Source organism: Aethalodelphis obliquidens, unplaced genomic scaffold, assembly GCF_003676395.1.
Source record: "Aethalodelphis obliquidens isolate GAN/ISIS:26980383/991018 unplaced genomic scaffold, ASM367639v1 scaffold12, whole genome shotgun sequence".
In the NCBI taxonomy this organism is placed as follows: Eukaryota; Metazoa; Chordata; class Mammalia; order Artiodactyla; family Delphinidae; genus Aethalodelphis; species Aethalodelphis obliquidens.
The window spans coordinates 6,335,883-6,354,036 of record NW_020837956.1 but is presented as its reverse complement, the minus strand read 5'-3'; the positions used below and the strand labels follow the sequence as shown (position 1 = coordinate 6,354,036).

General features: G+C 44.3%; 1 protein-coding gene and 1 pseudogene across 1 annotated transcript in view; one reads left to right on the top strand and one right to left on the bottom strand.

Moving 5' to 3' along the window:
- The window catches only part of PRKCE (protein kinase C epsilon), a 510,344-nt gene that overhangs the window by 338,628 nt on the left and 153,562 nt on the right, over positions 1-18,154 (top strand). Inside the window, exons 8-11 of the mRNA XM_027113214.1 lie at positions 5,699-5,841; positions 8,233-8,329; positions 11,146-11,345; positions 14,089-14,262. Of these exons, the coding sequence (XP_026969015.1) occupies positions 5,699-5,841; positions 8,233-8,329; positions 11,146-11,345; positions 14,089-14,262 (614 nt within the window). The remainder of the gene's footprint in view (positions 1-5,698; positions 5,842-8,232; positions 8,330-11,145; positions 11,346-14,088; positions 14,263-18,154) is intronic.
- Positions 1,967-3,172, bottom strand: LOC113623764 (pleckstrin homology domain-containing family F member 2-like; annotated as a pseudogene).

Sequence of the window (18,154 nt, the reverse complement as noted above, 5' to 3'; positions counted from 1 at the left end):
AAATACTCCTAGTTCCTCTGTCCCACTCCTTATATTGTTGTAGTCATTCATTTCACTTATACATAAGCATGTATTTTCTATACATATATATAAGCATAATAATTGAAAACATTGTTGCTATTATTATTTTGAAAAGTTGTTATCTGTTAGATCAAGTAAGAATTTAAAAACTAAAAGTTTTTATTTTAGCATCACTTATTCCTTCTCTGATGCTCTTCCTTTCTTTATGTAGATCTGAGTTTTTGACTGATATCATTTTCCTTCTTTCTGAAGAACTTTTTTTATTTTTAAGTTATAAAATATTTTTTATTGTAAAAACAGAGTCAATAGAGGTTGACAACATAAATGTTTTCTCAGAACATTTCCCCTTGGTTCCTGAATTTGCTAGGTTCCTATGTACCAGCAAGTCTCCATTAGCACTTCTCAGATTTCATGGTCCTTTTTGGATATGTTTATTGATTATATGTAAATATTGCTTAGAAACATAAGTCCATATGATATTAAAACAAACCAAAAAAAACCTGTTGTGCCTTTCTTTCACATTTCCTACAGGGAGATCTATATATCTCAGGTGCTTTCACAGTTTAAAAGTAAAGTTAGTGCCTTAACCAAACCAAAGAATCCTCCATCACAAGTTACTAAATCAAACCTCTCATGACTTTTGCAATATATCCAGATTTAAAGATTTTAAAACAAAAGAATTTAGAATTTAAAACAAACTTCAGACTGATTTTTCATATTTGAAAGACTACAGTTATTTGCAGCATACAAATGGAGAGAGTAGCGCAAAATGCATCAAGTTTTATATGATAAATATACTTTCAACCTAATGGCTGCTTCGAAAGCAAAGACTGAAAAACTACCTCTTCTTAAAAGTAATCTAGACTGACTCAATAAAGTTCACAATTTAGAAAGATCAATTGCTACTCTGTTTCCATAGATTGCAAAATGATTTCAGAAACAGATTAAACATACAGTTGTTTTACAAAACGAGAAATATTGTTTGGGACTTTACAAAACTTTATAAAATATAATACTATATTTGTAAATTCAAGATAGTTTCACACTGAAATAGAAAATACTTCCACAAATATGAAGTCTAGTCAAACTTAACTGGTCTCTCCTAACCATTCTCATACATTATTTCTTCCAGATCTTCAACCTGAGTAGATCTGTGCTCTAGCATGAGATTTTTTTAAAGAGATTGGTTAATTTCAAGAAGTTGTATAAGATTTTTCATTCTAGAAACAATGTTAAAGCAGATGATTTACACCTAAAAATACGTCTCACTAAAAGTAGAAATAATGCAGTGACAATTTGTATTTGATAAATTTCAAACCAGATTCCTCAGAATGACAATTATAATGTGGTACCTACAAAAAGTAAAAATATACGGTAATCACAACTATTTTACAGAAAATATTTATTCATATGGAATAAAGAACCTCTAAATTTAGTTATTTGTAGCTGTCAAATGAGAAGTACTTTCTAATTACACCCATTTATAACATTCATTTTACACCTCAAAGAGCACCAGTGTATTTTTTTTTTTTTTTTTTTTTTGCGATACATGGGCCTCTCACTATTGTGGCCTCTCCCATTGCGGAGCACAGGCTCCGGACGTGCAGGCTCAGCGGCCATGGCTTATGGGCCCAGCTGCTCCGCGGCATGTGGGATCCTCCCGGACCGGGGCATGAACCCGTGTCCCCTGCATCGGCAGGCGGACTCTCAACCACTGCGCCACCAGGGAAGCCCTGCACCAGTGTATTTTGAAAACAAACTGAAAAGTGAGGAGGTAGGGGCTTATTCCATGCAACAGTGGTATTATGATAAGGCACCACCTGGTGTGTGAAAAAGCCAAACAAAGTATTTCCAAAGCATGTATTTCTGTTACTGGTGTCTTAACCTTTAGATAGGATGGTTAGAAAAAAGCTAATAACATTATTAGCTAACCACATCATACTCCTTTTCCATCATTCTTTGCTTTTAATTTTTCCATATTACAGAACATATAATAAACAACAGTATAGTACATGATATGTTAAATAAACATCTTTTCCCAACCATTCAAGAAAATAGTGTAGAATTAAAACAAGAATAAGAAACCAAAAACTTTTCTGATATTTTCGCAATAGTCTATCCCTGTAGAAGAATAGGGAGCTGGGGAAGGTGAGGAGAGAGTGGCAGCAGCAGTTGGGGTTGGGGGATGGTAACAGGACCTCCTTTCTGTAGAATATATTGAGGCACACAGGTTAAAAGTTTCTCAGGCAAATTCATTGCTAGAGCAAAACTGACAGAAAGCTCAGGATTTTACATTCCCCCCAGACCTGATTTCTCAGATACTCACATCCGATTAAATATTTCAAAATATTCCCTTAGTCACTGCTATCATCGTCGTCATCATCATCAGATACATCATTTAAAGGAGACTTCAGTGACTGACTATAAGAGTCCGATCTAGTAGGCTGGCACCTGGCCATGTCCCCAGTAGAAAGCAGGTCATAGTAGAAGTCACAAATCCTCACAGGCTTAGAGGACTGGCTGGGAAGAAGTCTCTTTTCAGAGCAGGGCCCACAGACAACAAAACCACATTTGCGGCAGTGGTGAGGACGATTAACAGGTGTGGATTTTGCTGTCTGACAACGCATACATACAGTTGCCTCAGAGTCAGGAACCCAGACGGCAGCACGTTCATACTGGGTGTCTTCCCACTTTTGGAGAGCAGATCAGTAACACATTTATCTATGTGATTCGTCCATTCTGATTTCTCAGTGGCAGTGGCAGAATAAGCTGCAAATGATTTAGTTGGTGTCTTGATCAGCCATCCATTCCTCAAGTCTCCCTCATCTGTGAGAGAATCAATTGTGACATTTTCCAGGGGAATACTACGTTATTTGTTATATTTTTTCTTCTGGATGGCAATATTGCCATACACAAGAATATCATTGAATAAGAAAAACTGCCTTGCTGTAGGCTTTTTTCTGCACAACTTAGACAATACTCCTTCTCCAATAAGAACCCGTCCAGGTATAGTTAAGGGTTGGCCAGCTGCTCCAAAACAGTTTTCTACTATATTTTTACGTCTAGTATTTGCTTCACTGTTTGCCAAGCGATCCACCATCTTTTGCTAATAGCCTCCAAACTCGGGAACTCCACACTCCAGAGGCCCTCCTTTCCACATGCTGCCTCTCCCCTTCTGCCTGAAGAACTTCTTTTAACATTTCTTGCAAGGCAGGTCTATTGGCAACAAATTCCCTCAGTTTTTATTTGTCTGAGAAAGTCTTTATTTCTCCTTCACTTTTTTTTTTTTTGTACGGTACGCGGGCCTCTCACTGCTGTGGCCTTTCCCGCCGCGGAGCACAGGCTCCAGACGCGCAGGGTCAGCGGCCATGGCTCACGGGCCCAGCCGCTCCGCGGCATGTGGGATCTTCCCGGACCGGGGCACGAACCTGTGTCCCCTGCATCGGCAGGCGGACTCCCAACCACTGTGCCACCAGGGAAGCCCTCTCCTTCACTTTTGAAGGATAATTTCACAGGCTACAGAATTCTGCATTTTTTTCCCCCTCTCAGGACTTTAAACATTTCACTCTACTCTCTTCTTGCTTATGTGGTTTCTGAGAAGAAGTCAGATGTAATTCTTATCTTTCCTTCTCTGTAGGTGAGGTGTTGTTTCCTTCTGGTTTCTTTCAGGATTATTTTTCTTTACCTTTGATTTTATGCAGCTTGTGTACGATATGCCTAGGTGTAGTTTGTTATTGGTTTTGATTTTTGTCATTTATCCTGCTTGGTGTTCTCTAAGCTCACTGGGTCTGCGGTTCGGTGTCTGACTTTAATTTGAGGACACTCTCAGTCATTTTTGCTTCAAATATCTCTTTTGTTCATTTCTCCCTTTTTTTTCCTTCTAGTATTCCCATACACATATGTTACATCTTTTGTAATCCTTCCACATTTATTAGATATTCTGTTCCTTTTTTTTTTTTCAGTATGTTTCCCTTGCTTTTCTGTTTTGGAAGTTTCTATTGACATATCCTCAGGCTCAGAGATTCTTTTCTCAGTTATGTCCATTCTACTAATGGGCCCGTCAGTGACCTTCTTCGTTTCTGTTGCAGTGTTTCTGAGTTCCAGCATTTCCTTTTGAGTCTTTCTTAGAATTTCCATCTCTCTGCTTGCCCATCTGTTCTTACATGCTGTCTACTTTATTGACTAGAGCCCGTAGCATATCAATCATAGTTGTTTTAAATTCCTGATCTGGTTATTCTAACATCTCTGCCATGTCTCAGTCTGGTTCTGCTGCTTGCCCTGTCTCTTTAAACTGTTTTTTGCCTTTTAGTATGCCTTGTAATTTTTTTTTTTTTTTTTTGATAGTCAGACATGATGTGTTGGGTAACAGGAACTGCAATAAAAGGCCTTTAGTAACATGGTGCTAAGGTGTTGGGGGAGGGGAAGCATTCTGTAGTCATATGATTAGATCTCAGTCTTTCTGTGAGCCTGTGCCTCTGAACTATGAGCTTACACATGTTTCTCAGGGTCCCCCCCACTCCCCGCTCCACCTTATGTGGGACAGGATAGCTAGCATGGGCTGGAGTTGGGTATTTCCCTTCCCCCAGTTTGATTAGGATCTGATAAAACTACAATAGTTTAGTCTCTGGCAAAATAGCTTCTCCTGAGAGTAGGCCCTGTTAAGAACAGGGTGCTCTGGTATATTTCAAAATCCTTTCCCTCTCCCCCTGTCATAAGCAGGAGGGAATTTTTCTCCAATGTTCACTGTGAGAAGCCTGGTCAGACAATTAGAGGTAAAGCTCCCAGAGTGCGGGGACCCCGATGACGGGGTCAGCCTAGAGTCTTTGACTCTCAGACTTGTCCACTCTGGGACCCCAGCAGTTCGTCAGTTTCGATGCCAGCTTCCCTACCCTGCACTGGTTTCCACGGGGTTGCTGCTCTGGAGTTTCTGCTCCGCTAAGTTGTGATTCATATAGTTACCTGTCTGTCTCTCCCTCAGGGCAGTGGTTTGCCCTGTGACCTTACTTCTCTGATAAATCTTAAGAAGAGTTGTTGATTTTCCAGTTTGTTCAGCTTTTTACCCATTAGGGCAGAAGAGCGACTTCCAAGCTCCTTATGTGCTGGACTGGAAACCCAAACAGTTGACGTCTTCGCCTTTGATGTCCTACACCAAGGACAGTGAAGTGGTGTGGACAAAACAGAGACATTCAGGCATGGCCTTTGTCCCTCTGAACCCAGATTTTGGATTTGAAAGGGGCCTTGGACGTCACCTCATTCAGTCTCTTTGTTTTCAGATGAACATCTTGATAGGCTGTACTGTGGGCATTCCTCTCTCGGGAATATTCCCACATTTCAGCAGAGTAATAGAGTGAACTGTGTACAGGGGACCCATTTGGGTTCAGCATCCGATTGAACTTTCTTCAGAGAAACCAGTTAAGTTCTATGGTCAGTGTTCTGCTCCCTGAAAGGAAATTTCAATGTGATTTTTATTTATCCGTAAGCTGGTTCTCTCCATACGGTGGATGATTTTAGTTCTGTGTGAGGGGATGATGGGTGATCTTTCATTTTTCTTGTTTTGTCTTTCTCCATTTTCTAAATTCTAACAAATGAACGTGTGTTCCTTTTACAACCAGCACAAAATAAGGTAATGTTTTAGGCTATGACCATTTGGAAGCCTCTCCTCTGTGCTTCCTTACAGTCTGCAAGATGAACGTTCACCGGCGCTGCGAGACCAACGTGGCTCCCAACTGTGGCGTGGATGCCAGGGGCATTGCCAAAGTGCTGGCTGACCTGGGCGTCACTCCAGACAAAATCACCAACAGTGGCCAGAGGAGGAAAAAGGTAACTGGCTCTTTGGTGGTGTTTCTGGAGCTCTTTGTGAGCCAGCATCTCTGTGTTGGCTTCCCGAGAGTCACTTGGAGTGACGTTCTGAGACTGCTGGGTTTGAGACACTGGACTTGAAGCAGCACGTGCTTCAAGAGAAAAGAGAAAAGAAAAGGTCAGGCAGGTAGCATGAAAGTCTCCTTCGGTTCCAGAGGTGGGGAAAAGCTAAGCAAGTCTCAAGTGTGCTGTTTCTTAGGGGAATGTCAGCTTCAAGATGAGGACTCCGGAATTCCCTCCAGAAAAGACTCGACTCTAGACAGGGAAATAGACTTATCTGCCTCCAGGACTGGCATGAAAGCAATGTCAGTGCTCAGACTTTGCCTCTGGTATCACTTTAATGAGGATAAATGGACGAAGAGCTGGAACCACATTCTTTTCTAGGAAGCAAGCCAAGAAGATTTGTGTTAGTGCCGGCACTCGGCTGCCCGAGGAATATTGTTATGTCCCGCGACATGAAACATCTGGGCCTGTCTTTGGAGACCAAAGCCCTGTCTCTATCCGTGTAGCATTCTGAATGTCAGTAGGAAGAGATCCATTTGCTAAAATGTTATTTTGGTAAGTCAGGGCCCACAGATGTAAATAGAGCTAAAGGTATCCGTAGCATTTTGTTTGAAGGCCCTTCCTAGCCTTGGATCCTAGCCTAGAAAATGTAAGAATTCTCTGAAAGACTTAAGTTATGAGAAAATTGGAACCATGTTAACTGGGCAAGAAATCCTGGTGGGGGTGGGTGGCCCTTGTTGCCCGGTATTTTGTTTTTACTAGAAAACAAGCCTGACTCTGGGCGCCTCTGCAACTTGACTCCTAAATGTCCCTGAATTTTCGCTTGAAATACCTTCTGAAGGGCATTTTAGAAGCTGCCCACGCCTTTTCCCTGCTGCCTCTCAGAGGAGCCTTTTCCCTGAAATGGGAAGGTTTGGGTTGTTTCCATCTTCTTAAACTTCTTCTTCCTTACCTTTCCAATAAACAAAGCAGTTTTTTAAGGATTGGAGGAAAAAAACATTCTCTTCTCTGGTTCAAACTGTGAGATTTTGTGCTTCTGGTGGCTCTTCTCAGCTCTGTCGGTCCCCCTGGTGGAAACAGGACTTCAGTTATTGACCCAAGACATGGGAGTTGCAAGCAGAATGTCAGCACCCAGAATGCTGGGGCTGCACCGGGGAGGCAGGTTAGACGAACAGCCTGTGATGACAGTGTTGAACACACACATTTATGAGCTCTACAGAGAGCCCTGTTCAGGGGACATGATTTTGTTTCTTGCTAGAAGTAAACTGAGGCAGAATCCTTATTGCCATGAAACATTTCAGAGAAAACTCAGTACCTGCCCCCTCCCCTGTATTTACATGGGCCATAATGGCAGTAGCCAGGCATTGTCTATCTGTCTTGGATTTGGGAGATCCTGGAGGTAAGAAGCCAACATGGAGAAATTCAGGAAGGAACAAAGTCAAAGACTAAAGGACTTCAGTCCTGATATTTTTATTGCTTTGATGCTTCTAATGCAAAAGCTGGAAAAAGTCAAGTGAACCAAATAGTAGCTCAAGTTAGTACGAGAGGATGGGAGACAAGTGCCCTTGGCCAGAAGCTTCAGGGGCTTCTTTGCAGGAGCGTCAGGCTTGCTAGAGCTTTGGTTCCCTTAACATTGCCCCTCGCAAGTAGTCCATCATCCAGAAAGAACGTGTGTGCACAGCAGGTAGATCAAGAGTAAAAGGGAGCAGAAGGGCTTGCAGTCTCTGAGTCTAAACCTCTGACTTAAATGGGAACTTAAAGTGGATATGCCAGCATCTGTGCCGGGAAACAGACTTCCCTGGGGGTGTCCTGCTGAAATTTGCCAATTGCCGACAAATACCCACACACCTGAAGACGTTTATTGAGCTTCTGTTGTGTGTATCACTCTCTGCAGTCGCCAGGGGCAGTACAAATACTAGATAGGGTCTAACTTTCAAAGAACCTACAGTCTACCTGAGTAGCGAGCCCCAAACGAAATGAAGCTGAACGAAGTAATGAATGGCAAGCAGCTGTTAGAGGCAGGTGTCAAGTTGCACTGGATGAGGTAACTTGCGTTTCTTGGGTAGGCAAGGAGGTTTCATGGAAGGGGTAAGGTTGGGCTTCGCTTGGAAAGGTCAGCTGTATTTGGATAGAATAAAAATCAAGCAGACTGACATCTCTTGTTTTCTTCCCTTTAATTGGCAAATGAAACCTTGAGTCTCTGCCTTCAAACTGTCAATTCAGCGGCTGCTGCTGTGCGCCAGGGACTCCTAGGGCCCCTGGCATCGTTTCTTGATGCTTTTGACCTCGGGGAAACTCCCCACGCTCCCTTCTGATCCCTCTCTCCCCTCGTTCTCTCGCCCTCTCTAGCTCATTGCCGGGGCTGAGTCCCCGCAGCCTGCTTCTGGAAGCTCACCGTCTGAGGAAGATCGATCCAGGTCGGCCCCCACCTCCCCTTGTGACCAAGGTGAGACTCTCAGATTTGCTTCTTTACCTCTGAGCTCTGTCCTTGGAAGGACGAGGGAGCCCGAGGCCTCTTCATCCAAGCATGGCCTTGTGAGCAGAAACAGCCAGCAGCCCTGGAGGGTCTCCAGGTGACCTTTCCCAGCTGACTCCTTAGCTGTGCTTTCCCTCTACAAGGCTTTCTTGAGGGTGAGGTACTGAATGACTGTGCCAGCCTGAAATGCCCCCCAGGCAGGGTGAGAGAGAGCGAGCTGGGGTGCTGTAGTTCTTTTTTTCTTTTGCCTCTCCCTGGTTCCACGTTCAGGAGAGGGAGAAGCCCTTCTCTCACCCCGCTGCTCCCAGGCCCGTCAGCACTGCTCAGTTGAGCCTGGCTTCCTTCCTCCCTGACTCTCATCAAGGTACCCGAAACCTGAGAACAGGGCAGGAGTCGGGGGGATGGGTGGGGGAGGGCGTCTACCACGTGGGTGGGTGGGGATAGGAAGGTGAGGCTGGCGAAGAGCCTGAGAGAAGCAGTGGGGAGGAAGCCAGCTCTAGGACTGACTCCCCTGTAGAGCTCAGCTCAGGACGTTTCCTTCCCTGTCAGAATGTGCTGAAAGTCCTCAGAGTTTCTGAATTCTACAGGCAGCCAAGGATGCCAGGCTGAGGAGGCACTTACACGTTTAAGACCTTCCCCTCTGGCGACCAGAACCAGATCTCACTGGGAAGGGATTGTTGCATCGGCAGAACATTCACCACCATTAATGAATCCTAACAGTAGCGCCTTGATGTTCTGTAGCCCCTTTTCTCTCGTCTTCCTTATCCTAATTTTATGCTCACGCCGACTCTCTTGTCCATGCTCCCGTACTGTCCCCAGGTTACAGGGTGGGAAGCGGAAGGCAGAGAGTTGAAAAGGTTTGTCCAAAGGTCAGGAACTAAGTCAGGGGTAAGGGTGAGACTGCGCCCCTCCTGGCATAGGGACCCCATTCTCAGAATCCATGCCATCGAACCCTCCCTGGGGGTCATCCCTGTGGCCCAGCCCTTGGCGTGACCCTAGCCCTTACCTAGGAGTAAATAAAACAGCTGCAAGGGGGTGTGCCGGTCCTGAGGCCACAGAATAATTGGTCTGAGCGCCTCTCCATGCCGCTCTGGTTCACTTTCTGCATCTTTATACTCCATTTCAAAAGAGGTTTGACCCATCTGTTAGTAAGCTGACGGTCCTCTGGGGCCTCCAAGCAAGCAGGTACTATCCCGGCCCAGTGTGGGTATTTTCACGTTTCCCTTTTTTTTAATGCTGAGAGCTCCTTTGAGAGCTTCAAGGAGACAGGGTCATATGGTAAAGAGACCCCAAGTAAGGGATGAGGTGCCCGGGTTTCTAGGCCTGGTCCCTGCCCAGAGTGCTGTCCAGCCTTGGCAGGACACCGTGCCCCTCAGGACCTCTCTTTGGCCCCAGTCAGTGCAAGTACAGCATTCCCCAGCAGTGTTGTGAGCACAAAGGGACGTGAAAACCCTCTTAGCAAGACATGGCATTATTGCAGAGCAGAAATAAGGCACTATTCCTCTTCCCTCTGTTGTAAGAACACATAGAAAGACATTTTCTTCAAGTTTTGATATCCCCAAGCATCCAAGTTCTGTCTTCCAAAATCCATTTATTAACTTGCCTTGGAAGTTAGGCTGAGAAGCTCTGTGCTGAGACCAGAATTTATACTTATTTAAGAATAAGAGATAGAAAACTGCAGAATTGGCATGGCCATATCTGTAGACTCGGAAGCTGTCTTCACCCCCCCCCCCCACTGCCCCGACACATCTCAGAGTAGTCAAACTCCAGATCCGAGGAAGATCTCCAGGTTCCTGGAGTGAGCTCTCATGGGCCTCAGTCCTTCTGAAAAGAAGCCAAAGTTGTCTTTATGTCAAGCAGCACGTGGTCACTAATGCGTGATTCTGACTCCCAAGGGTCAGTAGTTTGTGTTCCCCTCCTGTGATCCCAGTTATTCACGAGCATCTTTTAAAACTGGGTTATGCTTAAGATGCCCATTTCTACACAGAGGAGTGTACGTCTTGGTGAATATATAGCTAACAATAAAGCTTCCTCAAATAGAAAAGGTCAAAGGATCATCCAGCCTTATCATCCCCAGGTGATTCAGGTCACATACTCTGGAGGGGCACAAGGCTGTGTCGTAGTTGTGAAATTGTACTGAGGAATCCCTGTCCCGTCCTAGATAAATTTGCAGCATGTCACTCTTGGGAAGCAGTTCTTTTGGTAATGATAAGCCCGTTGCTCATTTTGTTAAATAACCTTGTGTAAGATGGGTATTTAGAATAAACCCAGCAACAAGGCCAAATAAAGTCCCTTAGAAGGTAAAGGCTTCTTAGTCCCAGCTATTGAAATAATTACCTCACCAATAATTAACAATGGTTCTCCATTAGTCATTGTTCTAATTTTCAAAGGAAACCGGAAGGGTACCTGTTGCCTTTGGGACTCTGCGAGGTTCCAGAGAAGGCCAGGATTCCTCCATTACACCTAGAATAATGGAATAAATAGGCTACTGGCTGAAGGGGGCTTTCGGAGAGGTGGCCTGGTCCCAGAGTAAAAGGAAGATCTGAAGGAGTTGGTTGGCGGGGACGGCCTCCTCTTGCATGCCTAGGCCTTGCTGTACGTTAGGTGCCAAGGAAAGTGTGCAGAGCAAATGAAGCCACGTAAAGGGATGCCCCACTGGGTCTGCTGCTGTGAAGAACCAGAAAGAGGGTTGAGAGCTCATGGGGGTAAATTCTGAGTATTAAATCCTAATGGGAAGGGCTCGTGAGGTATGCGCTCATGCAGTATCTTGTCACCCTTGGCCCTAGAAATAAAAGAACTTGAAAACAACATCCGGAAGGCCTTGTCATTTGACAACCGAGGGGAGGAGCACAGGGCAGCAGCGTCCACCGACGGCCAGCTGGCGAGCCCGGGCGAGAATGGTGAAGTCCGGCAAGGCCAGGCCAAGCGCTTGGGCCTGGATGAGTTCAACTTCATCAAGGTGTTGGGCAAAGGCAGCTTCGGCAAGGTCTGTGACATGCAGGGGCAGGGCTGCTGGTTTGGTCCAAGATTAAGTGATGAACATTTCAGCCTAGTCTGATTATGTTTTCCTTCCTTGTTGAGTGCAGATGGCCTGAGGCCAAGCAGACAGGAGCCAGGGTTCTCCTGCTAACTAGCTGGGGGAGTTCAGTGTAGTCATTCCACCTCTCTGGGATTTAGTTTTTCTCGTTTGTCAAATGGGGACAGGAATCAAGTGAGAGAGTGGGGGAGAAAGCACTTGGAACGGTTTAAATTGCACTACGTGTGCCTGGCGTCCCATTATCGAGAATAGTAATGATAGCTTTCTTCCCTTCAGAGATCCGTCTGAAATTCTGGCTTTAATTCATCGTGAAGACTTTGGAAATGAATTCTAGAATCTCTGCCCTCAGTGAACTTGGGGCTCAAAGGAAATCTTAGCATGTATTACTTTGGAAATATAATGTTATTCAACTGACTTTTCTGCCACTGACTAAATGTCTTGTTTGTCCTCTGCACCTGGCAAGAGATTGAGCACAGCTGTCTCACGTCTTGGATGAGGGGGCCACTGCCCTCGGTTCCATTCTCCCTCTCCTGCTGTGTCCGAGCCCAACACAGCGATGTGGGGCGTGGGTGCAGAGTGTGCCCGCTAAAGTATTGGCAGTGATCAGCCAGCATTCTGAAGGTGGGGTGAGATGGAAAAATAATCCCGTTTATTTTAGAAAGAAGATGGAAGGGCAGAGAGCCTGGGAACCTGGTTAACACTTCAGTTCAGACCCCTGATTATTCCTGCTCTTCCCAAAGCCATGCCTGGGGGTCGATGGGAGTCATCTTTCTAGGACTTCCCAGAGCAGAGCGCCGGTGCTCTGGGGCCCAGGTGCCTGGCTCTGGGAGCTCCCAGGGGTCCCATGCCCTCAACGCGTCCTGGACTTTTGCAGGCTGAGCTGCAGACCTGCTCCACTTCTCTCCAGAGGGAGTGGCTCTCTGGAAACCCCAGGCTATGAGCCCCGGTTCTTAACCCATCTCACCTGCCCCATCTCATCCTGAGATCGCAGTGGCAGGAAAGGAACTGGGATTGGCTTAAATGGCAAAAGATGAAGCAATCACATTCTTTGGAGACTGGTTAAATAAGAAACAGACCCCAGTCCTCTGAGGAGGCATAACTCTGGGATGTCAGCAGGACCTGGTTTAATTTTGAGCAAGATTCAAGGGGAAAGAAGCAGGCTCAGAGTTTCCAGGTTTTCATAGGGTATAAGCAGGATGGGAACTGTGATGAGTCCGGAGCATTTAGGTTGCTTCTTCAGAGAAATCGCAGCCAAAGTTTGAGCCAGTTTTAAAGAGTTTGTAGTATACGTGGGCGACAGAGGTCTTCAGGGTAACATCCTGAACACCCTCGTGAAGCCTCTGAGTTACTGTTCTTTAGCTCTACTAGAATACTGTACCTGGGAGTTATTCAATGGGAGAAAGTCTTGTCACATTTATAGGGAAATGAGTGCAAAAATATCAAATGATAGGAAAACTTTAAGAAAATAGAACTGCTAATTTGCTCTCTAGAGAAGGAATCACATTCCCAGCTTTAAAGCTATAGAGGAAACCATAAAGGTAAACAAGGACAGATTCGACTACATAAGATAGGGGACCCTGTTCAATAGAAAAAGATAACAGAAAATCATAAAACAGTCTTAGAAAAACATTTGCAGAAAGTAAAGTGGGGGCTTCCCTGGTGGCGCAGTGGTTGAGAGTCTGCCTGCCAATGCAGGGGACACGGGTTCGTGCCCCGGTCCGGGAAGATCCCACATGCCGCAGAGCGGCTGGGCCCGTGAGCCATGGCCGCTGAGCCTGCGCGTCCGGAGCCTGTGCCCCGCAGGGGGAGAGGCCAAAAAAGTGAGACCCCCGCGAACCAAAAAAAAAAAAAAAAAAAAGTAAAGTGGTAGTAACTTTATATACCAAGCTCATACAGATGTGTAAGAAAATAGATAACTAGACGGAGGAAATTGACAAGTAATTCGCACAAAACGTAAATATAATTAGAAAACAAATATTTTTAGTTTCATTACCAGTTAAAACAGCATTGAGGTAACATTTCACACCCATGACGTGAGCAAAAACGTTTTTTAAGTGAAAGCACCCACTGTTGGTAAATTTGCATGAAACTAAAGCACTTCTACATTGTTAGCGGCAGATTATATTGTACATCCTCTTTGAAAGTCAGTTAGGAAATGTGCAAAATATTTAACTCCAAAATCCACTTCTAAGGCTTTCCATCTTAAAACTGTGATATAAAAGAAAGAAAAAATTATATGTGTAAAAATGCTTGATGCAGTTTATATAATAATAATTTGATGTAACTCAAATGTCTAATATGAGGTAAATGGTTAAACTGTTACTGATATACTTGAATTGAGTACCAGCAACTGTGATATGGTGGAGACCATGTAGAGAAATGCTTATGAAATAATGTTCAGTTAAAAAACAATCTATTTGCTGTACTCTAATTGCAAGTATGACAAATTATATGAACATACGAGTAATTATTTAATAGATGTGCATTGAACTTTTCTTTGCCTGGACACTGTTAGAGATTAAAAATAAATAAATTGTAGTAGCTGTATTAGGATGGGTAGTCTTTACATTTTAAATACTATTATGCTATTTAAAATTTAAAAAAAGGAGATTTTAAAGCATTTGATGTTGACTTGGGTTTCTTTTGATTCCCTACAAGTATAGACTTATGGGGTGGTTTTGGTTGATTACAGGTCATGTTGGCGGAGCTCAAAGGCAAAGATGAAGTATATGCTGTGAAGGTCCTGAAGAAGGATGTCATCCTTCAGGATGATGACGTAGACTGCACAATGACAGAGAAGAGGATTTTGGCCCTGGCGCGGAAACACCCGTACCTAACCCAACTCTACTGCTGCTTCCAGACCAAGGTATGTTTTAGAAGAAGCTGGTGGACCTCCATCTTGGGGTTGTGCCGTAGGACACTATGGTATCTTGACTGTCAGATTAAAAAAAATCAATCATAGATCCCCTATATTCTTTTCTCAAAGACCTTGTAAAGTGGAATGGATTTTACCCTTGAAAAGATCAAGGTATATTTGAACAGTATTCTCTTTTTTAAGGGCAAGGGATTTTCCATTCAAGGTTGTGCTTGTGAAGGGATGAGAGGGCAATAGAAGTCTTTGCAAATGTAGCTGAACAAAGCCGAATGACTAACCCCGGTGTTTGCTCCTTGGAGAGAACAACAGGCATGGTTAGTCCTTTCTCAGCTCCTACCTTTCTGTCACTGGGCAAATCCCTTAAGTTCTTTATGGCCTTCGGATCAAATGAAAAAAGAGTAAAGGCCACCCGAACCACATCTGACCTGTGTAATGTCATATGAGGTAAAGGATGTGAACAAGTGCTTAAAAATGCCATCGTGGGGAATTCCCTGGCAGTCCAGTGGTTAGGCTTCGACGCTTTCACTGCCGGCCTGGGGTTCGATCTCTGGTCTGGGAACTAAGATCCCGCAAGCGATGTGGCATGCGAAAAAAAAAAAGAAAAGTTGCCATCGTGAACCACAAATATAAGGTAGCATTTTAAAACTACCAAGTAGGTGCCTGGGGACCAGAAGGTGGCAGTAAAGAAATGAAAATAATCTGTAAGTACATTATGGAGTCTGACCGATGAGTATCCTTAACTCATTGGTTACTTATTCTTAGTAAAGAAGAGAAATGCCAACATTCTTCATGAAGCTCTTTTATTACCCCATTTCGGGGAATAAAATGAGTGAAAGTCTTTCAGGATGCCTTAAGGATTTGGAGCCCTTAGCTCCTTGAGGAGGCAAAGGCAGCCTCACCTGAAACGCTTACCCGTATCCATCTGGAGCCCAGACAGTGACGGGTGCCACCCTGGACAGATGATTCCCTGCTCCTTGGCATACTCTCACCACCGTGTCGTTGCGAGTGCCAGGCTTTCCACTTGGAATTCAACAATTACTCATTTGGTCATTTGGCCAATTTTTATTTTATTATATTTTACTGAATCCTTTCCATGTGCCCAGTGTCGTGCCAGGTGCTGGAGAGGTCGTGGTAAGCAAGGCCCAGTCCCCGACCTCAGGGAATTTACAGTCTCTTTGGTACACTATTTCCCAAAGGGTATTTCTCTGAACCTTCCTCACTTGAGAAACTTTTCAGAATAAAAGGGACGAAGTGAGAGAGTAGCATGGACATATATACACTACCAAATGTAAAATAGATAGCTAGTGGGAAGCAGCTGCATCGCACAGGGAGATCAGCTCTGTGCTTTGTGTCCTCCTAGAGGGGTGGGATAGGGAGGGTGGGAGGGAGGGAGATGCAAGAGGGAGAGGATATGGAGATATATGTATACGTATAGCTGATTCACTTTGTTATACAGCAGAAACTAACACAACATTGTAAAGCAATTATACTCCAATACAGATGTTAAAAAAAAAAAAGAATGAAAGACTCTGTGGCCCATAGTTTGGGACACTGCAGTCCTGACCTCTCTTAGAGTGTCTCAACATACATTTGCTTGTCAGAGTTGCTGAGGAGAACTGCAATGGAAAAATATATATGTTACCTTTACTTAATCTACTATTTCCCAATGACGTGATCCCAAGCTTTACCTTACTGTCACTACCCATTCCGAACACTGATCAAATGAAATTTTTCCTAACTCTCTGAAATCTCTCAGGAGAATATGAAATATCTCCTGAAAAATCTGGAAATCCCTTTTCTGAACAAGTATAGGACTTAACATGCATCCAGAACAAGGATAGCTAGTGTGTATTGCCTGATATTTGTGGGTCCGTGCATGTGCGTGTGTGTGTGTGTGTACACGTGCAGAATCCAGTGTGACAATAGAGGGTCAGTCACGACGTCAACTTTCCTCTTTTCTCCACGGGAGCATGATCCTGGATTAATGAGAAATGTATCCTATATCTCTTTATCTTCCATGGTACCTGTCAGAGGGCCTCACAACCGGTAGGTTGTCACTCTCAGAATTGGAGGGTTGGAAGATTTTTTAAAAATTCTCTCTTCTAATCTTCTTTTTGCACCAGCGAGAAAATCAGATTTCAGAGAAGTAAGTCTTTTGCCCACAGATACTTGGTATTGGCCAGGTCGAATTTACCGTCTCATCTCTGCAACTCCCAGTGCAGCGGGGACTTGCTCTGACATCACGTTGTATCCCCTCTGTGGGGAGACGCCCCTCTTCCCCTGCATCTAGCAGCTGTGCCGTCTCTTTCGCCCTCTGGGCTGGTTTCCTAGGCAGGCATCCACACGAGCTTGCTTTCTTTGGACGTGTTGCCAAGAGGTCTGACATCCCAGGAGGGGTCCAGTCCAGTTGTAGGGACCCTGTGAACCCCCTGTACATGGTGGACCTGGAGAGCCAGAGGGGAGGCTCTGCTTCCCTGCCCTCTCGGTGAATGAGTGAGGGAGCAGGAACGATGTCTTCAGTGTCAGCAGTGTTCTCTTCTGTGCGGTTAGAATTGGCTGAGGGCCTTCACTGTGTGGCTGCCCTTGGAGCGCAAGGTGGCATCATACAACACCATGAGTTTCCTTTACAGCAGAACAGTGACCAAACTGACCTGGAGATCGGTGTCTGGGTGGTAGAGGGTGAGGTTGGGGAGAGAGGGGACTCTCCTCTGAAGTTCAGAGATTTGCTAACTCTTTTCTCAGGCCAGTGTCAGGCAGCGACAGTTACAGGAGCAAGTCCCAGACCACCGTTGCCCAGTAGAACATGGCACGTCACACTTTATGTGACAGATGTGCGCTCATCTGATTTTTCTAAAGCAAATCATATTTTAACCTCGCCGAAGGACCTCTGCTTACTAGAAAGGAATCTTATGAGGAATCATAACCCCCCAGCTTAACCGTCAGAAAATGTGGCTTCTCCTATGGCAGCCAGTCATCATGTTTTTAAAAAGGAGCTGTTGTTCACCTGACTCTGAGGTAGGTGCTGGGTATGGAGTTATCAGCAAAAAGGAAGGTGATTCTCAAGTGGAGGGGTTTACTCAATAAGGGATGGGGCTTAAAAGTTTTTTCACAACAAAGGAAAACATAAACAAGACTAAAAGACAACCCTCAGAATGGGAGAAAATATTTGCAAATGAAGCAACTGACAAAGGATTAATCTCCAAAATTTACAAGCAGCTCATGCAGCTCAATATCAAGCAAAGAAACAACCCAATCCAAAAATGGGCAGAAGACCTAACTAGACATTGCTCCAAAGAAGATATACAGATTGCCAGCAAACACATGAAAGGATGCTCAACATCACTAATCATTAGAGAAATGCAAGTCAAAACTACAATGTGTATCATCTCACACCAGTCAGAATGGCCATCATCAAAAAATCTAGAAACAATAAATGCTGGAGAAGGTGTGGAGAAAAGAGAACCCTTTTGCACTGTTGGTGGGAATGTAAATTGATACAACCACTATGGAGAACAGTATGGAGGTTCCTTAAGAAACCAGAAATAGAACTACCATATGACCCCACAATCCCACTACTGGGCATATACCCTGAGAAAACCATAGTTCCAAAAGTGTCATGTACCACAGTGTTCATTGCAGCTCTATTTACAATAGCCAGACATGGAAGCAACCTAAGTGTCCATCGACAGATGAATGGATAAAGAAGATGTGGCACATATATACAATGGAATATTACTCAGTCATAAAAAAGAAACAAAATTATTTGTAGTGAGGTGGATGGACCTAGAGTCTGTCATACAGAGTGAAGTAAGTCAGAAAGAGAAAAACAAATACCATTTGCTAACACATATATATGAAATCTAAAAAAAAAAAAAAAAAAAGG